Source organism: Vipera ursinii (assembly GCF_947247035.1).
Source record: "Vipera ursinii genome assembly, chromosome: 4".
Taxonomy (NCBI): Eukaryota; Metazoa; Chordata; class Lepidosauria; order Squamata; family Viperidae; genus Vipera; species Vipera ursinii.
In genome coordinates, this window is record NC_139514.1 from 61689482 (window position 1) to 61711368 (window position 21887).

The following is a 21887-nucleotide window of genomic DNA, read 5'->3' on the forward strand; positions in this document are numbered from 1 at the left end:
TAAAATAGGGAACTGTGGGTTACCCAAAAATTAAGCTTTCTTTTTTATATTATAGGCTACTCTAGAATATTTTATTGCAATTAAGTAAAACTTAAAAACAGGTTATTGATATGTATTAGTGAAAATATATTGAAAATTCTGTTAATGGACTAGGTCACAACTAGAAATGTATTAATTTGATTATTTTGACTATGTGATAACTAAGGGAATCAGAGAGGGAATCCTTGTTGATGCAATCTGAACTATTTACAAACAACTGGTTATTTGTTACTTTGACTACCCACCCACCATATTGCTTCACAAATACATGTATATGTAAATATTAAAAAATCAATAAAACTTGTATTAAAAAAAGATAGTATTATCCATTTTACTGAAACTGTAGAGTTTCTATCAGTTACCACATATTACCATTTTTATGGTAATTATGTAATATATATTTTTTCCATAGAATGAAGAGGGAGAAAGATTTCAATACATAAGTAAACGTTTTTGCAATATCACAGTAGTACAAATCTATGCCCCAACCACCGGTGCTGAAGAGGATGAAATTGACCAGTTCTATGAAGCCCTATAGCACGTTATAGAACTAACACCAAAAAATGATGGCCTTATCATCATGGGGGATTGGAATGCTAAAGTAGGAAGCCAAAAGATAACCGGAATAACAGGGACGTTTGGCCTTGGAGTACAAAATGAAGCAGGGCACAGGCTGATAGAATTTTGTCAAGAAAATACGATGGTCATAGTAAACACTCTTTTCCAACAACCCAAGAGATGGCTCTACAAATGGACATCACCAGATGGTCAACACAGAAATCAGATTGACTGTGCTCTGCAGCCAAAGATGGAGAAGCTCTATACAGTCAGTAAAAAGAATACCAGGAGCTGACTGTGGCTCAGACCATCAGCTTCTCGTTGCAAAATTTAGGCTTAAACTGAAGAAAATGGGGGAAAGCACTAGGCCACTCAGGTATGAACTAAATCATATCCCTGACGAATGTACAGTAGAGGTGACAAATAGATTTAAGTAATTAGATCTGATAGAGTGCCTGAGGAACTATGGATGGAGGTTCGCAACATTGTACAAGAAGAAGCAACTAAAACCATCCCAAAGGAAAAGAAATGCAAAGCAAAATGGCTGTCTGAGGAAGCTTTGCGAATAGCTGAGGACAGGAGGGAAGTGAAAGGCAGGGGAGAGAATGAGGTGGCTGGATGGAGTCACTGAAGCAGTAGGCGTGAGCCTAAAAGGACTCCAGAAGACGGTAGAGGACAGGAAGGCCTGAAGGAACGTTGTCCATGGGGTCGCAATGGGTCAGACACGACTTCGCAACTAACAACAAATGTTTTTGGCTGAACTCTGTTGCTTCCTATTTTTTTAACAAAGCATTAGGAACTTAGTATTTGTAATCACGCTAAGTTCTTCTACAAAGTGAAAAATTTCCTAAAGGATTTCATTTTTGAATTTGTTTTAATTTTCATTTCATTAAATGAATTAATTTGGGGAAAGCATCATTTGTTAAATATCTATTTTTAAAAGTTACACAATATAAGAAAAGAAACTTTAGCTTGAGGTAAATAGTATTTAGCTGAACATTAATTTATGATTTCTATAATTTAAATTTAATGGTGGAGTAATCTAGTTAAGTCAGGGGTGTCAAACTCAATTTCATTGAGGGCCGCATCAGCATTGCGTGTTGCCTTCAGGGGGCTAGGTGGGTATGGCCTGGGTGAGCGTGGCCTATTGGGTGGGCGTGGCTAGAGTGCGTATGGCCTACTGGGTGGGCATGGCCAGCTCTACATTGTTCACATCAAGGGTGCCTGTGGGGGCCTGAGCAGGAGTGGGACAGATCTGAGGGTCTCTGGCAGAAGGAGGGTCTCTGGGCCAGGGCCAAGGCAGAGGGGACCGTTCCCTCACTGTTTTCAGGATGGCTTCGCGGGCCACATGAAACCACTTCGTGGGCGAGATCCGTCCCCCGGCCTTTGTGTTTGACATGTCTGAGTTAAATAATCAATTTATTACTTACTTTAAACAGAGAGAAAGGGGGGCAGATATTGCCTGCTTTGCTTCTAAAAGCAAATTTATATTTACTGGTTTTTGTATCATATTACCAGCTTAACTCAAATTTCATCTAAATTTAAAGGTGTTGGCAAATACAATACAGATAATCTTCAGGAAACAATGATAATTGGGACTGGGAAGCCTACTACAACTATGTGGTCATGAAGGACAATACCAGATGTGGCTTAGCAACAGCAATTCCAGTAGACCCAATTGTCACTGTTAAACAAGTACCATGCAAATCATTAAACATTAAAACCTTGTATTTCTATGAACTACTAAGACACACATGTGCACACACAAACACATACCCACCGTATGTATGTATATGTATCATGACTGTTTTACATTGAGAAGTGCTTTATACTTTTGCCTCATTTCTTCTGATTTTTTCCAATTTTTAATTAAAGAAATTTTAACAGAATAAAAACAATACAGACTTAAAGCAAAAGGAAATTAAAGAAAGAAAAGAAAAGGATAAGAGGAATATTTGTAAATGCATTTATATTTTATCTTCTCTTCTTTTTTCCTTAAAGAGATGATGAGCATTTGCTAATCCAGCACTACTGCCAAAGTTTGAACCAGGAATCACCACTCAGTCAACCTCGAAGTCCTGCTCAGATTTTAATTTCTTTAGAAAGTGAAGAAAGAGGTGAACTGGAGAGAATCCTTGCAGACTTGGAGGAAGAAAATAGGTAAGCTTCCTACAATATCACTTCCCTGCATTGACATATTAAATAATCTGGTTTGATCATAACATATCAAACCAGAAAGCAAAGCAGGTAGAAAAGAAGTTGGCTTATATTGTAATTTACCAATTTAACAGATGTTTCTCTTCTACTTATGAATGTGATTTGTCATGTTAAATGTCCAGATGATGAAATTCAATTATACTTAACAAACTTAATAGAAATTTTAAAATCTTGTAATAAAATATAAATTTTGGCCTGCCATAAATAATTTAAAAAAATATTTGCTAATTTTGTATGTAAGCATTGCTTTCTTTAATTATGTATGAGTAAATATATTTAATAGTTATAGATGGTCTCAACTTACAACCACAATTGGGACCAGAATCCCTGTCATTGAGAGAAGCAGTCATTAAGTAGAAAAACATGTGACTGCTTTGCTCAATTACTGCAATCCTGGCACTCCTCATTGTGGTTGTTAAGTTGAGAGTAATACTAGACATATTAGAATATTATGAACTGCATTCAGGGAAACAACTGGCATTAGTATTTTTAGACATTCAAAAGGCATTTGATAATGTTTCTTGGCAATTTATGATTCAACAACTAAAAACAATGTCAAAACTTTATAAACATGATTCAGACAATATATCAGAAACAAACAGCAAAAGTGATTGTAAATGGGGATTATATAGAGAATTTTAATAGATGAAAAGGCACAAGACAAGGATGTCCATTATCCCCACTGCTATTTATCTTAACTTTGGAAGTTTTAAATAGAAACATTAGCCAAGATCCAGATATTAAAGGATTGAAAATAAAAGGTAAAACCTATAAATTGCAAGCATTTGCAGATGATTTGGTATTCATTTTAGAGCAACCTTTAGAGACAATTCCTAAACTGTTGGAAAAGATAGAACAATTTGGAGAAAGAGCAGGATTAAAGATAAATAAGGAAAAAACTAAAGAGGGAGGCGGAGCCAGCTGTCAAACGGAATGGCTGTGTTGAGACGTCACTCTGAATGAGTGTGCCGATCTCACAGCCTTTTCTCTGTTCCTGGTGGATTTTTTAAAAGCCCCAGATCTCTTGGAGGGAGATCAGAAGCGGAGGCGCCCAGCTGAGCAGTTCAGGACGGCGGTCCGAGCTGCAGAAAGCAGGAAAGCCTAGGAGAGAGCTGGGTGAAAGAGACGGCCCATTATGGCAGCCGTGAAGAAATGACAGCTGTCAGAAATAGTGGTGAGTCAGCGGGACAGCGATTCAACTAACCTGGCAGAGGAAACACTCAGTGAACTCTTGTAAGTGTTCCAGATTGCAAAATCTCTCTGGAGAATTTCAAAGAAGAAGAAAAGAGGAGAGGCCCCAGAGCGAAAGGGGAAATTACCTCCCCTGTCAGATAGCGGTGAAAAGGAGACAGGGGGAAAAAGATATCTGACCTTAAAGCAACAGACTCACAGGCTGTTAGGACTGGTGACCAAGGGTGGTTTCTCTTTCTGGCTCTTGCAGTAAAGCCAAGAAGAAGTTTAACAAAAAATAAAATAAACTTGAAGAGTGATAGTGCGGACTGAGCTGAGAGAGCAGACATTTTGAATAAGAACTAACAACCAATTAGCTTTAAATGAGGGAAGAGTGATATTCATAATTTAAGAACTGAACTATTTGTTTCAAAAGTTTCTAAAACAAAAGGGATAAATGGTAATTGTCTTGAGAATTTTGACCAATAAGAATTAACTGATCATAAGCTACTGTATGATTGAATTGGAGGAGACTAACTAGAAACAAAAAGTTGAATGCTCAAGGAGGGTGAGAAAATTTATTTGTCTCCTTGTTGAATATAATAATATTTATAACTGAATTGACTAACTGAATATTGGTTATAATATTATAATACAAAATATAGCATTGTTAAGATATAAGGCACTAGTGATTATAACCTTAGAAGAAAAATTCTCCAGGTGTGGTGGAGGGAAAGACAAAGATCGCGTATAAGTGGGAGGGTTGGTTGACGTCATTTAGAAAGATGACAAGCATCCCAAATCTAACAAGAGTTGGGACTGGAAAAAGACAGATGACCCAAGCCTCATCGGCAGAATTAAGCCCAGCAGGGCAAAGATCCATAGAAGAGATGATGCCACGGGAGAGAGCAGGCTCACTTAAAGATCTACAAGCAATATTACAATCCATGCAAGAGGTTATGCTGAGAAACCATAAAGATTTAAAAAAAGAAATGGTTGAAATAAGGAATGATACTGGAGAACTTAAAGAGAAGATGGGAGCAATGGACGGAAAATTTGAATGTTTCCAACACCAAATATTGAAAAATGAACAGAAATTATTAGAAATGGAGGATAGAATGAATAAGGAGGAAAGAAGAGTAGATGAAATGAATGAAAAACGCTTGCAAGCAAATAAAGAGTTAGAAAAATCCATCATACTGCTTGAAGCTGAGAAAGCAGACCATTATCTACGTTTCCAAAACGTGAAAGAAGAGAAGGGGGAAGACCTCCCAGAAATGATGACAGACTTGCTAGCTAGGGCCCTAGGGACAGGGAAAGAAGAGATGGCAAATAAGATTGATGAGATATATAGAATCCACACAAGGGACGACCCAATAGAATACAGAGGTAAACAACTAACTGTCCTCAAACAAGTCCCTAGGAGGGTAAGAGACCTGAGAAGGCCCTACCAACATACTACATCAAAATTAATAAGACAAAACATTAATTTTAGGTGGCTGATGCCAGAAGGGATTGTGGTGACCTGGTAAGAAAAAAGATATAGGTTAGATTCAATTGATAAAGCAGAAGAGTTTTTCCAGCAGCATCTAGGCAATGAAGATGAACTAGAAGAAAGAGAGTTAAGAGAAGAGAACAACACAGAGAGATATAATAGAAAGACATGGGAATCACAAGGTAAAGAATGGGAAACGGAGAGAAGAGAAAAAATGAGAATGAACTATGACAATGATGACGAGAGTAGACATAAAGAACTCAAGGAAGATAGACCAACAAGGGCAACAAGATCAAAACAGAGGCAGTAATGTAGAAATATTAACAGTATTATCATTAAATGTGAATGGACTAAACTCCCCAGCTAAGAGAAATATAATTTTGAATAAGCTCAGTAAGAAAAACTTAGATATAACAATTCTACAAGAAACACATATTAACACTCAAGATCAGGATTTGTTAAACTACCCTAAGTTAGGAATCAAATTTGTATCAGTTTCACAGCAGAAGAAAGGAGGAATTGTGATATATGTTAAAGAATCCCAGCAAGACAAATCTATCGATGAGGAAGGCAGAATATTGATTATTGAAATTTCCTTGAATAAAAAAAAGGTCGCCCTGGTAGGAATTTACGCCCCCAATGAAAAACAAAGACAATTTTATAAGAAACTGCATAAGGTTATTCCTGATATGGAATATGAGAACATTTTTATAATTGGCAATTTTAATACAATTATAGACAGAGAATTAGATTATAAGAGTGAGGAACGATCCAGGAGAATATTACCTGGTACTTTTTTTTAAATGGTGGAAGAATTAAATATTCAAGATAGTTGGAGGGAGAGAAAATTAAATGAAAAGCAATTTACATACTATTCAGGGTGGCATCAATCGTGGTCCAGAATCAATATGGTCTGGACAATGAAGGAATTAAATTCAGATATTGATGACATAATAATAGACATTAATACTTGGGCAGACCATAATCCCATTGTAATTAAATGGAAAGAACAGAAGATAACAATAAGGAGGTGAACTCTAAAAAAGGCAATCCTAAACCAAATAGAATTTAAGCATAAGATGGAGGAACAAATGCGGACATTCTTCCAGACAAATAAGAAAGAGGAGACTAGCACTCAAAATTTATGGGATACAGCCAAGGCAGTTATGAGAGGGACTGCAATTGTGTACATGGCCAATGAATATAAAAAGAATATATCGAAAAAGTTTAGAGGAAGAACACAAAAAATTAGAATTAGAACTACAAAAAAACCCACAACGTAGAGATCTAAAACGACAGCTAGATTTAAATAAGCATAACTTGAATATTATAGAAAAGGGAGAAATGGCACAAAAAATAAAAAGCATTAGACAAATTTTTTTTGAACAGGCAAATAAACTTGGGAGATGGCTGGCCTATAGGTTGAAAAAACAAGATAATAGATGGATTAGTAAATTATGTAATCAAGCAGGGGAGATAGTATATCAAAATGAAGGGGAAAAATGGGTGATGTATGAATTCTATAAAAATATAGAGGATAAAATGATTACTGAGGAAAGAATATCATAATATCTTATGAAAGTAGACTTACCAAAGGTTTTGGAAGAATTTCTAAATATATTAAATAAAGATATAACAGTCCAGGAAATTATGGAAGCCATTAAAAAACAAAAAAGTAATAAAACACCTGGCCTTGATGGATTACCATCCGAAATATATAAAAACCTCCAAGAACTTTTGGTTCCAACCCTATTGGATTTATTTAATGAGGTACTAAACACAGCAAAAACTCCAAACTCATGGAAAGAAGCAATTATCTCACTAATCCCTAAAGAAAACTCTGACGTGACCTGCATTAAAAATTATAGGCCCATTTCTTTACTGAACATGGATTACAAGATTTGCACGACTATAATGGCAGAAAGATTAAAAAAATATTTAGCTGAATTTATCCATACTAACCAAAATGGCTTCTTGCCTAAAAGACAAATTAGACATAATGTCAGGATCATACTAGACATCTTAGAATATTATGAATTACACAGCGAAAAACAAGTGGCATTAATGCTCAGAAAGCGTTTGATAATGTCAAATGGAATTTTATGTTGACTCAACTCAAACAGATGGAATTCGGAGAAAAAGTTATAAATATGTTTAAAGCAATCTATTCCAAACGAGGCAAAAGTAATCATAAACGGAGAATTAACAAATAGCATTCAAATACAAAAAGGTATGAGACAAGGCTGTCCACTATCTCCTTTATTATTCATTCTTTCTTTAGAAGCACTCACAAGAATAATCCGAAAAGATAAGGTGATTAAAGGATTAGAAATCAGAAAAGAGATATTTAAATTACAGGCTTATGCGGACGATTTAGTTTTAATTCTTGAAGACCCCCTTAGAATCTGGAACAAGATTATTACAGGTGCTGGAAAATTATGGAGATGTTGCGGGATTGAAAATCAATAAAGAAAAACTAAAATGTTAGTTAAAAATATGTCCAATTTACAAGAAACTGAGCTAGTAGAAAAAATTAATATCCAGACATCCAAAAGAGTAAAAGTACTTGGGGATCCAACTGCCAGCAAGATGTATTACACTCAAAAGAGAAAATTATGACAAGTTAATGGACCAAATTACAGCAGACCTACAGTAGATAGATGGAAAAACTTGCAGCTCTCCTTTATGGGGAGAATAGCAACAATCAAGATGAATATACTTCCCAAATTGCTCTTTTTATTCCAATGTGTACCAATTAAATTAGGTAAGGATTTTTTTGAAAATTTAAACAGAATTACATCTAAATTTATCTGGCAAGGTAGAAAACCGAGAATCAAGTTAAAATTATTACAGGATGCAAAGGAAAGAGGAGGGCTCGGCCTCCCGAATTGGGAAAAATATTATCAAGCAGCAATAGCAGTATGGATAAAGGATTGTATACACTTAAGGAACGGAAGACTACTAGCTTTAGAAGGTCATGACATGCAAATTGGGTGGCATGCTATAATGTGGGGCGGAAAATAAAGCTCATCAGTACTTTCAGAATCATCATATTAGACGGACACTATTAGATGTGTGGATAAAAATTAAAAAAAAATAATTATATAGAAATCCCCAATTGGCTATCCATATTAGAGATTTTCATGCACCCCAAATTCATAAATTTAGGAAGTGTAATTACATATAAATATCTTTTAGACGAAAATGGAGACCTGAAAACAAGAAAAAGATTATCAGAAGATGGTGTAGAGTTAGAATGGTGGGCATACTTACAAATACAGTCACGATACAGAAAAGACAAAAAAGAACCAGGGATAAAATTAGAGCATACACAATTAGATAAAATTCTTCTAGGAACGGAAGATCAAATGATAAAAAGATATATCAATATTTATTAGAACAGGATTTGTTAGAAGAACAGGTAAAAGAAACAATGTTAACCTGGAGTAAAAATTTTGGTTACAGTATTGACCTAGATAATTGGCAATTACTATGGGATAGAAATAGGAGGTTAATGCTAGCCACCTCCTATAAAGAGAATCTGTACAAGATGTTTTATAGATGGCACCTTCCCCCTACAAGGTTAGCAAAAATAGATAAAAAAAATCTCACCAACGTGCTGGAAATGCAGAAGGCTTCCAGGGACTTACTATCATATGTGGTGGGAATGTTCAAAAGCGCAAAAAATTTGGCAGTGGATAAAAAATTGGTTGGAACAAATATTACTACAAAAATTTGATTTAAAACCAGAAACTCCTTATTAGGGATTATTAACGATAAACTCAGCAAAGCATCTTTCTATTTATTAGTGCATATTTTAACCGCAGCAAGATTGGCATATGCCCAAAAATGGAAAAGAAAGGAAACACCCACTGAAGAAGAAATAATAAAGAGCCTTGGTGGAGCAGTGGGCTAATGCCTCCTTAAGTAACACCAGCTGCCTGCAATTAGTGCTGGTTCGAGTCCCACCAGGCTCAAGGTTGACTCAGCCTTCCATCCTTCCGAGGTAGGTAAAATGAGGACCCAGATTGTTGGGGGCAATAAGCTGACTTTGTAAAAATGCTGCTGGGGGGCCTCCGAAAGCCCTAATAAGCAGGCATATACATAGAATGAAGGCTATTGCTAAGCACATTGATTTATGCTTCTTAGATTGTAAGCTGCCCTGAGTCTTCGGAGAAGCGTGGGATATAAATGGGATTAAAAAAATAGATAAAGTTTTATCCTGCGCTGAAATGGACAGGTTAACCCTAGAGATCAAAAATAAGACTGAAACGGAGTATTATGAAATTTGGCAAAATTTGTACAATTGGTTAGAGATAAGGAGGATCGCTGAGATGACTATTGTTTGATTGGTTAGTAATGTAAGGATTTCTTATCAGCACCTATATCAGGACACAACTGAAAGATGTGTAAATATAACGTTGATGACTGAAAGTTTACTAAAAAATTTACAGATGTTATATGTACAGTTTGTTATACTCTGTCCTGTCATAGAATGTATTTTAAATTTTTGTTATTTCTTTCTGTAACATAAGGTAATACTAATAGTAGTGTTGTAGCTAGGGAAGTTGAATCATGTCCACTTTTGTTTTTAAATGTACATTTAATAAAATTTTCTATAAAAAAAGAAAAAACTAAAGAGATAGTTAACAATCTTACAGATAAACAAAAAAAGAAATTATCAGAAAAAATAGGATTGCAAATAGTCAAAAAGGTCGAATACTTGGGAACATATTTGACAGTAAGATGTTCAACAGTAAAAGAAGATAACTATATTAAATTGTTAAATCAAATCTTAATTTGGAAAAATGGAAAAATCTGCAACTGTCGACGTTAGGAAAAATTGCTACAGTGAAAATTAATATATTACCAAAAATACTATTTTTGTTTCAAATGATACCTATAAAACTGGAGAAAAAAATTCTTTGAAGATTTAAGCTCTGTAATTCAAAAATTTATCTGGCAAGGAATGAAAGCTAGAATTAAATTGAAAATGTTACAAGAAGCCAAGGGAAATGAAGGTTTTGGCTTGCCAGAATGGGTTTTACATTATCAAGCATCAGTGCTAACATGGGTAAAAGAATGGATAACTCTTAGAAATAAAAGATTGCTAATCTTGGAGGGACATGACCTACAACTTAGTTGGCATGCTTTTTTATGGTACGGAAAAAATAAAATACATAAATACCTCCAAAACCACTATATTAGAAATGCACTATTATTAACATGGGAAAAAATAAAATGTAAAATTTATTTGAAAATTCCAGGATGGCTTTCAACAATGGAAGCATTTGTACATCCAAATCTTGTCAGTCTCAATAAAATATGGACATATAAATATATTCTAAATACTGAAGGGAACTTAAAATCCAGGCAAGAGATGGAAAATCAGGGCATCGATTTAACATGGTAGTCATATTTACAAATGCAAGTCAGATATGACAAAGATATGAAACAGTATGGATTTTATAAAGAGCAGACTATGTTTGATCAGACATTATTAACTTCTGATGAAAAGTTAATTAAAAAATATACAATTTCTTATTAAATCTCAAAATGGAAGATGAAGTAAAAGAGACAATGATAGTATGGGCAAAGAATTTTGGATATAATATAGACTTAGAGAAGTGGCAAAGTTTGTGGGAAAGAAACTATAAATTGACAATGTCAGCTTCATATAAAGAAAACTTATACAAAATGTTCTATAGATGGCACTTGCCACCAACAAGATTAGCAAAAATGTTTAAAAATATGTCAGATAAATGTTGAAATGTAAACACAAACACTTATTATCTTATGTGGTGGACATGTGTTAAAGCAAGGAGATATTGGACAATAATCCACACTTGGTTAGAAAAAATGTTAGAGAAATACATAGACTATAAACCTATTTTTTTAACTAGGTATAATGCCAGAAAATTGATAAGCAAAGTACATACTTGATTTTACATGTTATAATAGCAGCAAGAATTATATTCACACAATATTGGAAGAACAAAGAAATACCACCAAAATAAGAAATAATTAAAAAAATACTAGACTGTGCGGAAGTGGACAGACTTACTTAAAGGTTGAAAAAGAAGAAGAAACAGAATATTTTCAAATTTGGGACATATTTTATCAATGGTTAGAGAAAAGATTTAGGGATTAGGAATTTGTATTAGTGAATAAAATACTCAGACAACACATTTTTGTTGAATGATTACTATTGAATTCTGTTAAAAATAATCAATAAAACTTTATTTTTTAAAAAAAGAAACTAACCTGAGAAAAGTCTCACACAGGCTGTTCCTTAATTCACATGAGCATAAAACTGAAAGAAGATGGAAGCACATTCAGACTTAGATTCTACTATTCCAATAAAAGTAGTTTAAAACCTATATGGCAACCCTATAGAGATGATGGGGAATAAATGCAGAGAACTCAATGAAAAATCTGCTATCTAAAAGACAGATGAACTATTAGATTCTATTACTTAATTTTTTTAATCCTAGTATGTTTATTACTACTGATTGCAAACAGATAACAAGCAACAAGTTTTTGTCTCCCGATAGAAAATAGTAAGACCATCCTATGTCAATTGTTCATATCATTTCTTTCTTGTACATCCAGGATATTTCATAGGAGCCACTTCTCAATTTAAAGAAGCATGTGTCTTTATTGAAGAAATTCATGCAAACCTGGTGAACTGTGCCTTTTAACATTTGCACTGAAAATGTATCAATAATATAACAGTGAAATATAATGATTTTTTGTTTTGATAACCTGGTGCAGAAACTGCATTATGATAACAGTTTTCACAGACTGAAGCCCTTAATTTGCGACCGGCGTCAACTTCCCTCCATCCAGTGCACTCCCACAGAGATGGCCTCCTCAGGGTGCTGCCGATCAAAGAATGCCGATTGGTGACCCCCAGGGGGAGAGCGTTCTCTGTGGGTGCGCCAGACCTCTGGAACCGCTTATCGGTTGAGCTCCGGACGGCCCCCGACCTTCGCTCCTTCCGGCGCGATCTCAAAACATTCTTTTTCGAACAAGCTGGCCTGGTCTGACGGGATGGGGTTGGGTTTTTAAAACTAGTTTTAACTTAATATGTATTGATTTTATGGGCATGATGTTTAATGGTTTTTTAATTTTTGTATTCGATTTTTATTGTGTATTGCCCTGTTCACCGCCCTGAGTCCTTCGGGAGAAGGGCGGTATAGAAATCAAATTATTAAATTAAATTAAAATTAAATTAAATTAATTTAGAAGAAATTAAACCTTAAAAAGGGACGCGGTGGCTCAGTGGGTTAGGATGCTGAGCTTGTCGATCAGAAGGTCGGCAGTTTGGTGGGTCGAATCCCGAGTGCCACGTAACAGAGTGAGCACCTGTTACTCGTCCCAGCTTCTGCCAACCTAGCAGTTTGAAAGCACGTAAAAATGCAAGTAGAAAAATAGGGACCACTACGGTGGGAAGGTAACAGCATTCCGTGCGCCTTTGGCATCTAGTCATGCCAGCCACATGACCATGGAGACATCCTCGGACAAACGCTGGCTCTTTGGCTTTGAAACGGAGATGAGCACCGGCCCCTAGAGTTGGAAACGACTAGCACGCATGTGCGGGGGAACCTTTACCTTTACCTTTACCTAAACCTTAAAAAGTTACTTTCAGCTCTAAAATGGAAAAACATGCATATTCATAAATATACTGGTATACCACTTCTATTCTTCCAATAGAAACCTGCAGGCAGAATATGACCGGTTGAAGCAGCAACATGATCACAAAGGACTATCTCCATTGCCATCCCCACCTGAGATGATGCCCATTTCCCCACAGAGTCCACGAGATGCTGAACTCATTGCAGAAGCCAAGTTGCTTCGTCAACACAAAGGCCGCCTAGAAGCCAGGATGCAGATCCTGGAGGATCACAACAAACAGCTAGAATCACAGCTACATAGGCTAAGACAGCTGTTGGAACAGGCAAGACTTCTGCTTTTCTCTTTTATTTGATAGGAAATAATGTGTTTAATTTAATTTGCTTGTACTTATGTATCACAAAATAAAAATGTTGTATTGTATAGAATATAAATATGCCAACTGTAAACCTCTGCAATATTGAAAACCTTCCTAAGTTGGTGAAACTTACTTCTCAGTACATTTGTATGATGAGTGTGCTACTGATCATGCTGCTACTCTTAAACTTAACCATTATAATTTCTGGTATTTCAGCCTCAAGATGCAAAGGTGAATGGTACAACCCAGTCTTCTCCTCCTACCTCAGTACAGAGGTCAGAAAGTAATCAGCCAATGCTTCTCTGTGTTGTTGGTAGTCAAACTACAGAATCTATGGGTGAGCTAAAAATGAAGCACTTTTTAAAATAATTGTAATAAGATAATCTTATTAATATTCTCATTCATGATAATTTCATACACAGTAACACAATAGATGTTTCTTGATTTAAAGTTTGTCTTGTTTCTTGTGCTTGGCCTCTTTTCTATCATATATGGACTGATTTATTTACAGCGTCAATATCATTTCATTTCATTTATATTTGTATACCGCCCTTCTCCCGAAGGACTCAGGGCGGTGAACAGGGCACATAAAAAATACAGAATACAAAAATTAAAAAAGAATTAAATAAGAGCCCGAGCTAAAAACAGTAGAATAATATTAAAAATCCCCAATAAAAACCCCAGCACATCCCCCATCAGGCCAGGCCGGCTTGCTCAAATAGGTAGGTCTTCAGACCGCGTCGGAAGGAGCAAAGGTCAGGTGCCATCCGGAGCTCAACCGTAAAGCCGGGGCACCCACAGAGAAGGCCCTCCCCCTGGGGGCCACCAGCCGACATTCTCTGCACAGGGCAGAGGGAAGTTGACGCCGGCAGCAGGTGATCCCCGAGGTACTCCGGACCCATGCCATGTAGGGCCTTAAAACCATTACCAAAACCTTGAACCTCACCCGGAAGACAACTGGCAGCCAATGCAGCTCGCGGAGCAAAGGTGTAACATGGGAGTACCGGGAAACTCCCAAGACAACTCTTGCGGCTGCATTCTGTACCAGCTGGAGCCTCCGAGTGGTCTTCAAGGGAAGCCCCATGTAGAGAGCATTGCAGTAGTCCAGACGAGAGGTCACGAGCGCATGAGTGACAGTACATAGGGCATCCCAGAGGAGAAGCAAGCTGATGGTGTTATTAATTATTATCTACACACACAATCTTCTAAGCATTATAGAAAATAGTAGGGAAGCTCATTTTGTTTTATTTTGTCGTGTTATCCCAAGAAATTTTATATATGCCCGTAAGATACTATAAATCAGAAGTAAGCCAACCACAAACTTAGGGATTACATACATTTATTTTTTATTTTATTTTAATTCCATTTATACATTCCCCACAGTTTCATTCATAGTTCCTTTAATGTACAGTTCCTTTAAAGTTTGTGATGGGATGAATTAGAAGGAAAATGGTGCTTTAACATCTGTAGATTCAAAACAAATACAAATTGCAATTTCATTTTGATTATGTTCTACAAGTTACTGCTCTGGACCAAACCAAAAAGCTGGAAAAGAGTTTCCACTCTCTAACTGAATTATTTTTTTTTAAAAGTTCATACTAGTGCCCAAAGAGAACCAAGCAAATACTTTTTGGCAAAACTATCCCCACCTAATTTGTTTCTAGCTATTTTTAGTATGTAGCATTTGATGCATAATGTATTTGTCAAAGTTGTTCTATGGAATCAACTCAACTAACCTTGTCTTCTGGATGGATGTCAACATTCACTGAAGTGGATTGTTACTACTGGGATCTCTCAATGGTGTCTTACAATTTTTGCTGCTCCCTGGCAAAAAAAAAAAAGCAATTGCTATGCCAGAAACATAGCTTACCATAACAACTTATTTGAAATGTACAGCTTTTGTATGCTGAAGCAGCTTACAAAGAAAAAAGGTTGTTTGCAATGTGTGATAGTTAGTAAGGTTCTGGAAGCCAAAATTAAAAATAATGGTTGCACAGATGCTTTCTGCGAGAATTTGCTTTCACTTGTATTACATTTAATTGAGTATGAAAATGAATTAGAAGCTACTAATGACATAATAACCCTGAATTTTCAAAGGTAGTTCCACATACAATGCAGCCAGAAAATTATGTATAGTCATTGCAAAACAATTCTGTACACAGTTGACATTTGTATGCTACTGATCTCCCAAACATTTTCATCACTAGAATTTCAATGCTAAACTCTGTTGCTATCTGAATTCTGCATTTTGTCTCAGCAGTTTGGACTAATAATGTCAATCCTGAGCTATCTCAGTGTTCCATTAGCAATTACAATCATCAGCTTTGCTATCTGGAATTCTTTGAAGAATTCATAGATTGTCTGGAATTTCAGAAGACCTTAGAAACAAACCATCTTAAGAGATTCTCTGTCCCAGTGGACTGATTAGCAAGCCCTATCCTAATTCTCTCTAGTAAATGGTTGGACTGTAACAACAAAACTAAAGCAGAATTTTCTGTTACTTTATCATTTTTTCTGCTTTTGTTCAAATCCCACATTCAGCGTGGGACTTGTTACTGCAATATTTTGACAGTGCCAGAGTTTTCATTAAATTTACTGCAGTCATACAATCACAAATCTGCTTTTGATCTTGCTAAGTAAATAGAGGTACTAAGGATACCTATCTGCAGATCTCAAGAGTAGATTTGAAAGTACACATTGGTGATTGGATAGTGGAAGAAATGTACCAAGAAAAAACACTGATCCAACATTAGATGCAAACAATTGAATCCAAGGCTCAACTTGAGAAGTGTCTCAGTGAGGAAGGTAAGATTCTAGTAGAACAAAATAAGTGTACTTCTTCAACCTGGTGCCCTCCTAATGATTACTACAGACCTTCACAGAAGCCTCATGGATAACATCCTGTAAGAATATGACTACTGATTTACTTGATTATCTGTTAAAGTCTAGAAAAATACCATCACTGACCACTTCCATTAGTTGGCATTTTGGTGCATTATGCTACAATAATTCTATTGCTAGTTTATTATTAGAGATATCTCACAAAATGTGCATCATGCTGCTAAAAAAAAAAAGATGTCTCCCCCCCCGCAAGTCACAAATATAAAACCTCATACGTGTGATAATATAATGCTCCTCTCTTCTGAGAGTTTAAGAACTTAATAGATTAAATATACCATTCTTAAATGCAGTCTCTACTATTAAAAATATTAGAACTGTAATAGGCACTGTTTAGTACCCCAAAAACTTAAGTAAGACTGCTAGAAGTAGTAATCAGACGTTTTAAGGCTACTTATCTATAGCACATGAATTGGACTGGCTTTGTATATTCTAAACCAATTATTGCACACACTGATAGATAGATGAATGGTGTGGTAGAATAAATAAAGACAGTATACTTCTGCTTTTCTTTTTATTAGGTGAGGATGATCTACTAAGTCCTCCCCAGGCCACAAGCACAGGGTTAGAAGAGGTCATGGAACAGCTTAACAATTCCTTCCCAAGTACAAGAGGTAAGCATCCTTATTCAGTATATATAGACAGGTGGATCTTTCTTTCAAATTGATAGTATACTCAGAAATACATAAGATGCAAGTCTAAAAGAGAAGACCACAACATTTACCTCCATAAATATGATTAGCTGGACATAATTATAAAATGTGTAGTGTAGTCTTTGTGTTCTTTTAATCTTTTCATTTAATAAATATGTATTGTATAATAATCATAAATTCCTGAATTACAGAATACAAAAATTAAAATATATTACTTATATATTTGGTAGAAAGGAAGTTGCTCTTTGAATGGTTAGAAAATTCCCACCACTGTATAGATAGCTGATAGTAGTTTTAGTAAATAACAATTGCTCCGTTTTATGTTTTTCTGTCACATCAATATGATTGCTCTGTCCATGAATAAAATGATTACTATATAAATATAGTGTAGCATAAGGTAGTCTAACGTCCTAGCTTTCCAAACAAGCAGTCGGAGTTACTGCTACAGTAAATTTATTCAGACTTGTTTCCAGGGCTTTTTTTGTCATAGAATGCTCAGAACGGAATTCCGGCACCTTTTTTGGATGGAACCTTGTAGGGTAGGCAAGGCGGGTTGTATGACATGTGTGAGTTCCGGCACCTTTTTCTTTTACAAAAAAGCACTGCTTGTTTCCATCTATACATATAGAAGCAGACTCACAAAGAAGATAGCATTAAAAGGAGAAGAAATGTCAGAAGATAATCCAGGTCAGATGCCTTCCCTGTCCTGGCCTGCAGATGCCTATACTGCCAGCTTAGTTGCTTCCCAGCATAGCCAACTCTGAAGTTGATCTCATGGGCTAGGTAAAGAAGCCTGAGTCTTACTGTGCTGGGTTCATCCAAGGATTGGATATAGTTGCTGGCTCCACAGGATTGCTGAGAACTGGATTTAATTTTAGGGGACCATTTTCCTGGTGGTCTTGTCTGTGGAAGTCTTTTGAAGCAGGGTTGTGAGAAAGATATAAGAGATATAAGAAAGGTGACATACTATTTGGACAATAATGAACAATATTCCAGAATTGGATAATTCATATTCTTTCATGACTGCAAGAGAGGTTTTCACTATTTTCTTTAGCATAACTATTTGATATCTGACATCAGGAATCTTAAAAACACTAAGAATAATATAATCTATGAAAAGAAATATCAGCCTTTATAGTAATACTGCACAATAGCATATGAAGAAAGTATTTGAAACCGATAAAATTAAGTGTATCTTATACATCATTAATATAGTCCTTTTATAGGCCAAGTAGTAGCTGATGCAGTAGAGAAGCCAATGCAGTAAAGAATGAATATTGACTCTGCATGGATTAACTAAATTGTTAACTATCTTGGCTTATTTAACATTGACATGCCCCTTTTGGTTTTTAAAAGAAATCTGACTTTAATACACAGGCCGAGAAAGGATAAGGAATGGGCACATTTAGAAATATTTATTTTTGTTATTTATATTGATGCATTTATAGATTTTCTGATACTCCCCCTTTTGAAAATGTGTTCCATATGTTAGTGCTTTTTTCCTGAATTACAAAAGAGCCTTAAAACAAAAATAATTTTTAAAATGTATTATGGGATAAGATGTCTATTTCAGCAGAGGTTATTAGCAATTGGCTCAAGGGTATAGAGGAGGAAAATTGTAAAATAATAAATCAACAAATAAGTATATAAACATTATAAAGATAATCTGTGTTAATTCAATGCAAATTAAATTAAGGACACCCATAGTGATGTGTTTTTCTTGTCAAAGAGTTTTCGAATGTGATGACAACATCAGCACCACCAATTTGAAAATGATTTCTGATAACTTCTGAAGGTTAAAAAGTTGTCAACTACCAAGGCAACTTTAAATATTGTAGATAATATATAATTGGTATGCTTATATTTGAAAAAAAAGTTCTGTCTTCTAAGCAAATACAGTGTGCCTCTGATCTCAGCAAGCAGAACCTTTGTAGGCAAAAGAGCTGATAGGATTAAAGTTACTTTTTTTAAAAAAAATACAGTAGTTAAAAATAGCTAAAATATAAAACCTTACAGGATATTTTGTATTGCTGTAAAATTAAAGGTCAATAATAAAAATTTGCATATACATATACTATACAATTTCTAGTCCACATACTTTTTATTGTGCAGCTCATATTCATATTCATAGTGGATGCCATTCCTTTTCACAGCTTTATGATAAAGGGAAGAGGTTTGATATCTGAAAATAAAAATACTAAATACCAGCGTAGTGGTTTATAAAAAATTTTTTAAACTGACAGGTTACAGAGCAAATTACTTTATATTTTAAGACAGTTTGTTTAGCTTATGGGACTTTTTGCATATATTCAATATGGATCTTCCTCATAAATATTAATTTAAAAATGTGTTTTTATTGTTACAAGTTATATGCACAATTTATATTATGGTAAACTGGGATGAATTATTAGCCATATACTGGCCCTAATCCAAAATCACTTTGAAATAAATGCCATTATATAACGAGGCATACTGTATATTGCCCAATGATTATAATAATTATGTTTAATTAAATTTGCAATTCAATAGAAGCTGAGTATTCCCTTATTCCTTTTTAATGAAACAGATACTTGCGTTCTCAGGAAGAAAGTTCTTTGGATTAATTAAACTTCTTGGGATCTTTATAAACACTTTTTTACATTTACATATTATGTTATTTTTCCAAAATTATTTAAATTATTTTAAATAATTATGTATTATTATAACTATCCTTATATTTTTCACTGTGTCTTTTTAATATGAAATAAAGCCTAGTATTTATTTGTGGTTTTAAAAAGGTAGTTAGGGAATAAAATTGATAGAAAGCCAACATTTCCATCACAAATGCATTTTCTGTTGCTTGGATTTGTTGTTTTGTTGAGTAAAAGGTTATGAATATAAATTCCAGAGATGAGAATATTTAATCAAAGTTGGACAATAAAATTCTTTAGTAGAAATATATAAGAGCATTTTTATTAGCCCTTTGAGTTGATTTTCTGTGATCTGTCTCTCATTCTTCCCTTTCTTCTCACAGTAAATTTATTGTGTAACATAGATTAATAGTAATTAAATACTGACAATTAGTATTGTAGGTAATTAAATATTTTAGCATTAAAGTTGACTTTTAAATCCAAAAATATTTGGCAAAATACACTTAGAAAATACAATATATTTTCCAACGTTGTACAGGATCCATTGATGATACTGGAATTACATTGTCCTTTCCCAGTGTTTTCAAAACACTGATCTGAAGATGTATGTATCTGTCTCCTTATTTCAAAGGCTGACAGTGAAGGAAATGTGTGGGGGGGAGGGTTACTTAAAAACAAAATTGTGTGGATGTAAATACTTTGCAGCCTTTTTCAAAAACTGTTGTTTTAAATATATGTTTGTAATGATAATTGATGTATTTTATGTACGTGTGTTGTTGTTTTTTTCATTTTCTTTTTGATACATCTAATATAAAGGAAGAAATGGCTCTGGAAAGCCAGTGAGTGAGGTTAGTGCATATAATGCCCACTGCAAGAGCTTCTCACTGCTTCATTCTCCTTTGCGGGGGGGGGCATCTGGCACGTGGCACAGCATGTGTGTTTTTCAGTACTTGTTACAGGTATACTGTAATATGTAATACCTCTCAACTATCAATGGGTATCAAACCACTAGAAACAGAAGAAATGCATATTTTTTCATTAGGCTACTTCCAAAAATGGGCAAGGGAATATAAAAATGAAAATGTTTCTATAAAATCATTTAAATAAATCGTTCATAGTTAATTATAACCTGGTTTGCATTTTGAGACTATGGAAGATTTTTATTTTATATAACTTATTTGGAACATATACGTTCCAAATTGTTACATAAAATTATTTAGTTGTGTTCTTTTCAAAGCAAGAGTTGAGAGGTATAAACAGTAAAATCTTTCAGCTTGCAATTTTAATGTTTGTGCCAGCTAAATTGTCACTAACACCCACAGACTCAACTGTGTCATATTAAAGTATGTGTGAAAACTCAGCTGGTTTAGCTGTTACAAAATTGAATTTTAATCTGGTGAGAATGAAGGTTTATTATTACAGTCGAGGACGAGTTCATAAAAAAAAAGATTAAATGGCAGCAGGTTTTGCAGTTTGTTGAATAGCCCAATATCTTGCTTGTTTTTCAGTCTAAATATTTCACAGTTACTGTATGGAAAATTATAGGAATATCAGTAATTTGATGAAAGCTCATAAAATAGACAATAGTTTACTAAAGGAATCTGCATGTTTTCCACCAAATTTGTCACAATGCAACATAATGGCGAACTGCAATAGCCTTGTATCTAAACTCAATCAAAGCCCATTATTATAAAAGAATCTGTCTCCTGTTTAAGAATAAAAGGCATTAAGGCAGAAATGGAGTTATAGGCAAAAACAGTAGGAATTCCAGGGAATACAATTAAAAATACTATCACAAAGTTAAAATGTGAATAAATATAAATGAAAGAATATTTAAATAAATTATAATTTGTCTACATTTACAAAATATTTCATATTTTAATAGAATGTATCACAGTACTATGTATAATGTTGCAGTGAAAATGGAAACAATTGCTTTTTTTATAAAGGAGGGATTGAAAAATATTTTTGTATCATTCAAATTGCAGATGCTTTAAAAGTCACATTAACATTCATTTAATTTATATCCCATCTTTCATTCAAGATAACCTGGCAGCATGAATTTTCTTTGAAGACATCCTTGAAGTCTTCACAGAAAAACAAAGTCCAGTTGACTTGTGGAAAAGCATCTTTGGGAAAACCATGAGCTGGATGATTGTGAATCTCCATAGACATTTAAAACTGTATCTTTTTTCAAACTAAGCTTAAATCCTGTAGAGAGGTGTGTGTGGGAG

At 34.7% G+C, this 21887-nt stretch overlaps 1 protein-coding gene across 9 annotated transcripts in view; it reads left to right on the forward strand.

Annotated features, from left to right (window-relative positions):
• DMD (dystrophin) overlaps positions 1 to 21887 on the forward strand; it is a 906062-nt gene that overhangs the window by 878721 nt on the left and 5454 nt on the right. For 7 of the 9 annotated variants that reach the window (XM_083362889.1, XM_083362893.1, XM_083362892.1 and 4 more), the window contains 4 exons: positions 2599 to 2757; positions 13196 to 13439; positions 13689 to 13809; positions 16892 to 16984. In XM_083362889.1, the coding sequence (XP_083219015.1) occupies positions 2599 to 2757; positions 13196 to 13439; positions 13689 to 13809; positions 16892 to 16984 (617 nt within the window). Of the gene's footprint in view, positions 1 to 2598; positions 2758 to 13195; positions 13440 to 13688; positions 13810 to 16891; positions 16985 to 20469; positions 20502 to 21887 lie in introns of those variants that run through there. The other 2 variants (XM_083362891.1, XR_014492555.1) reach the window with 2 other exon arrangements.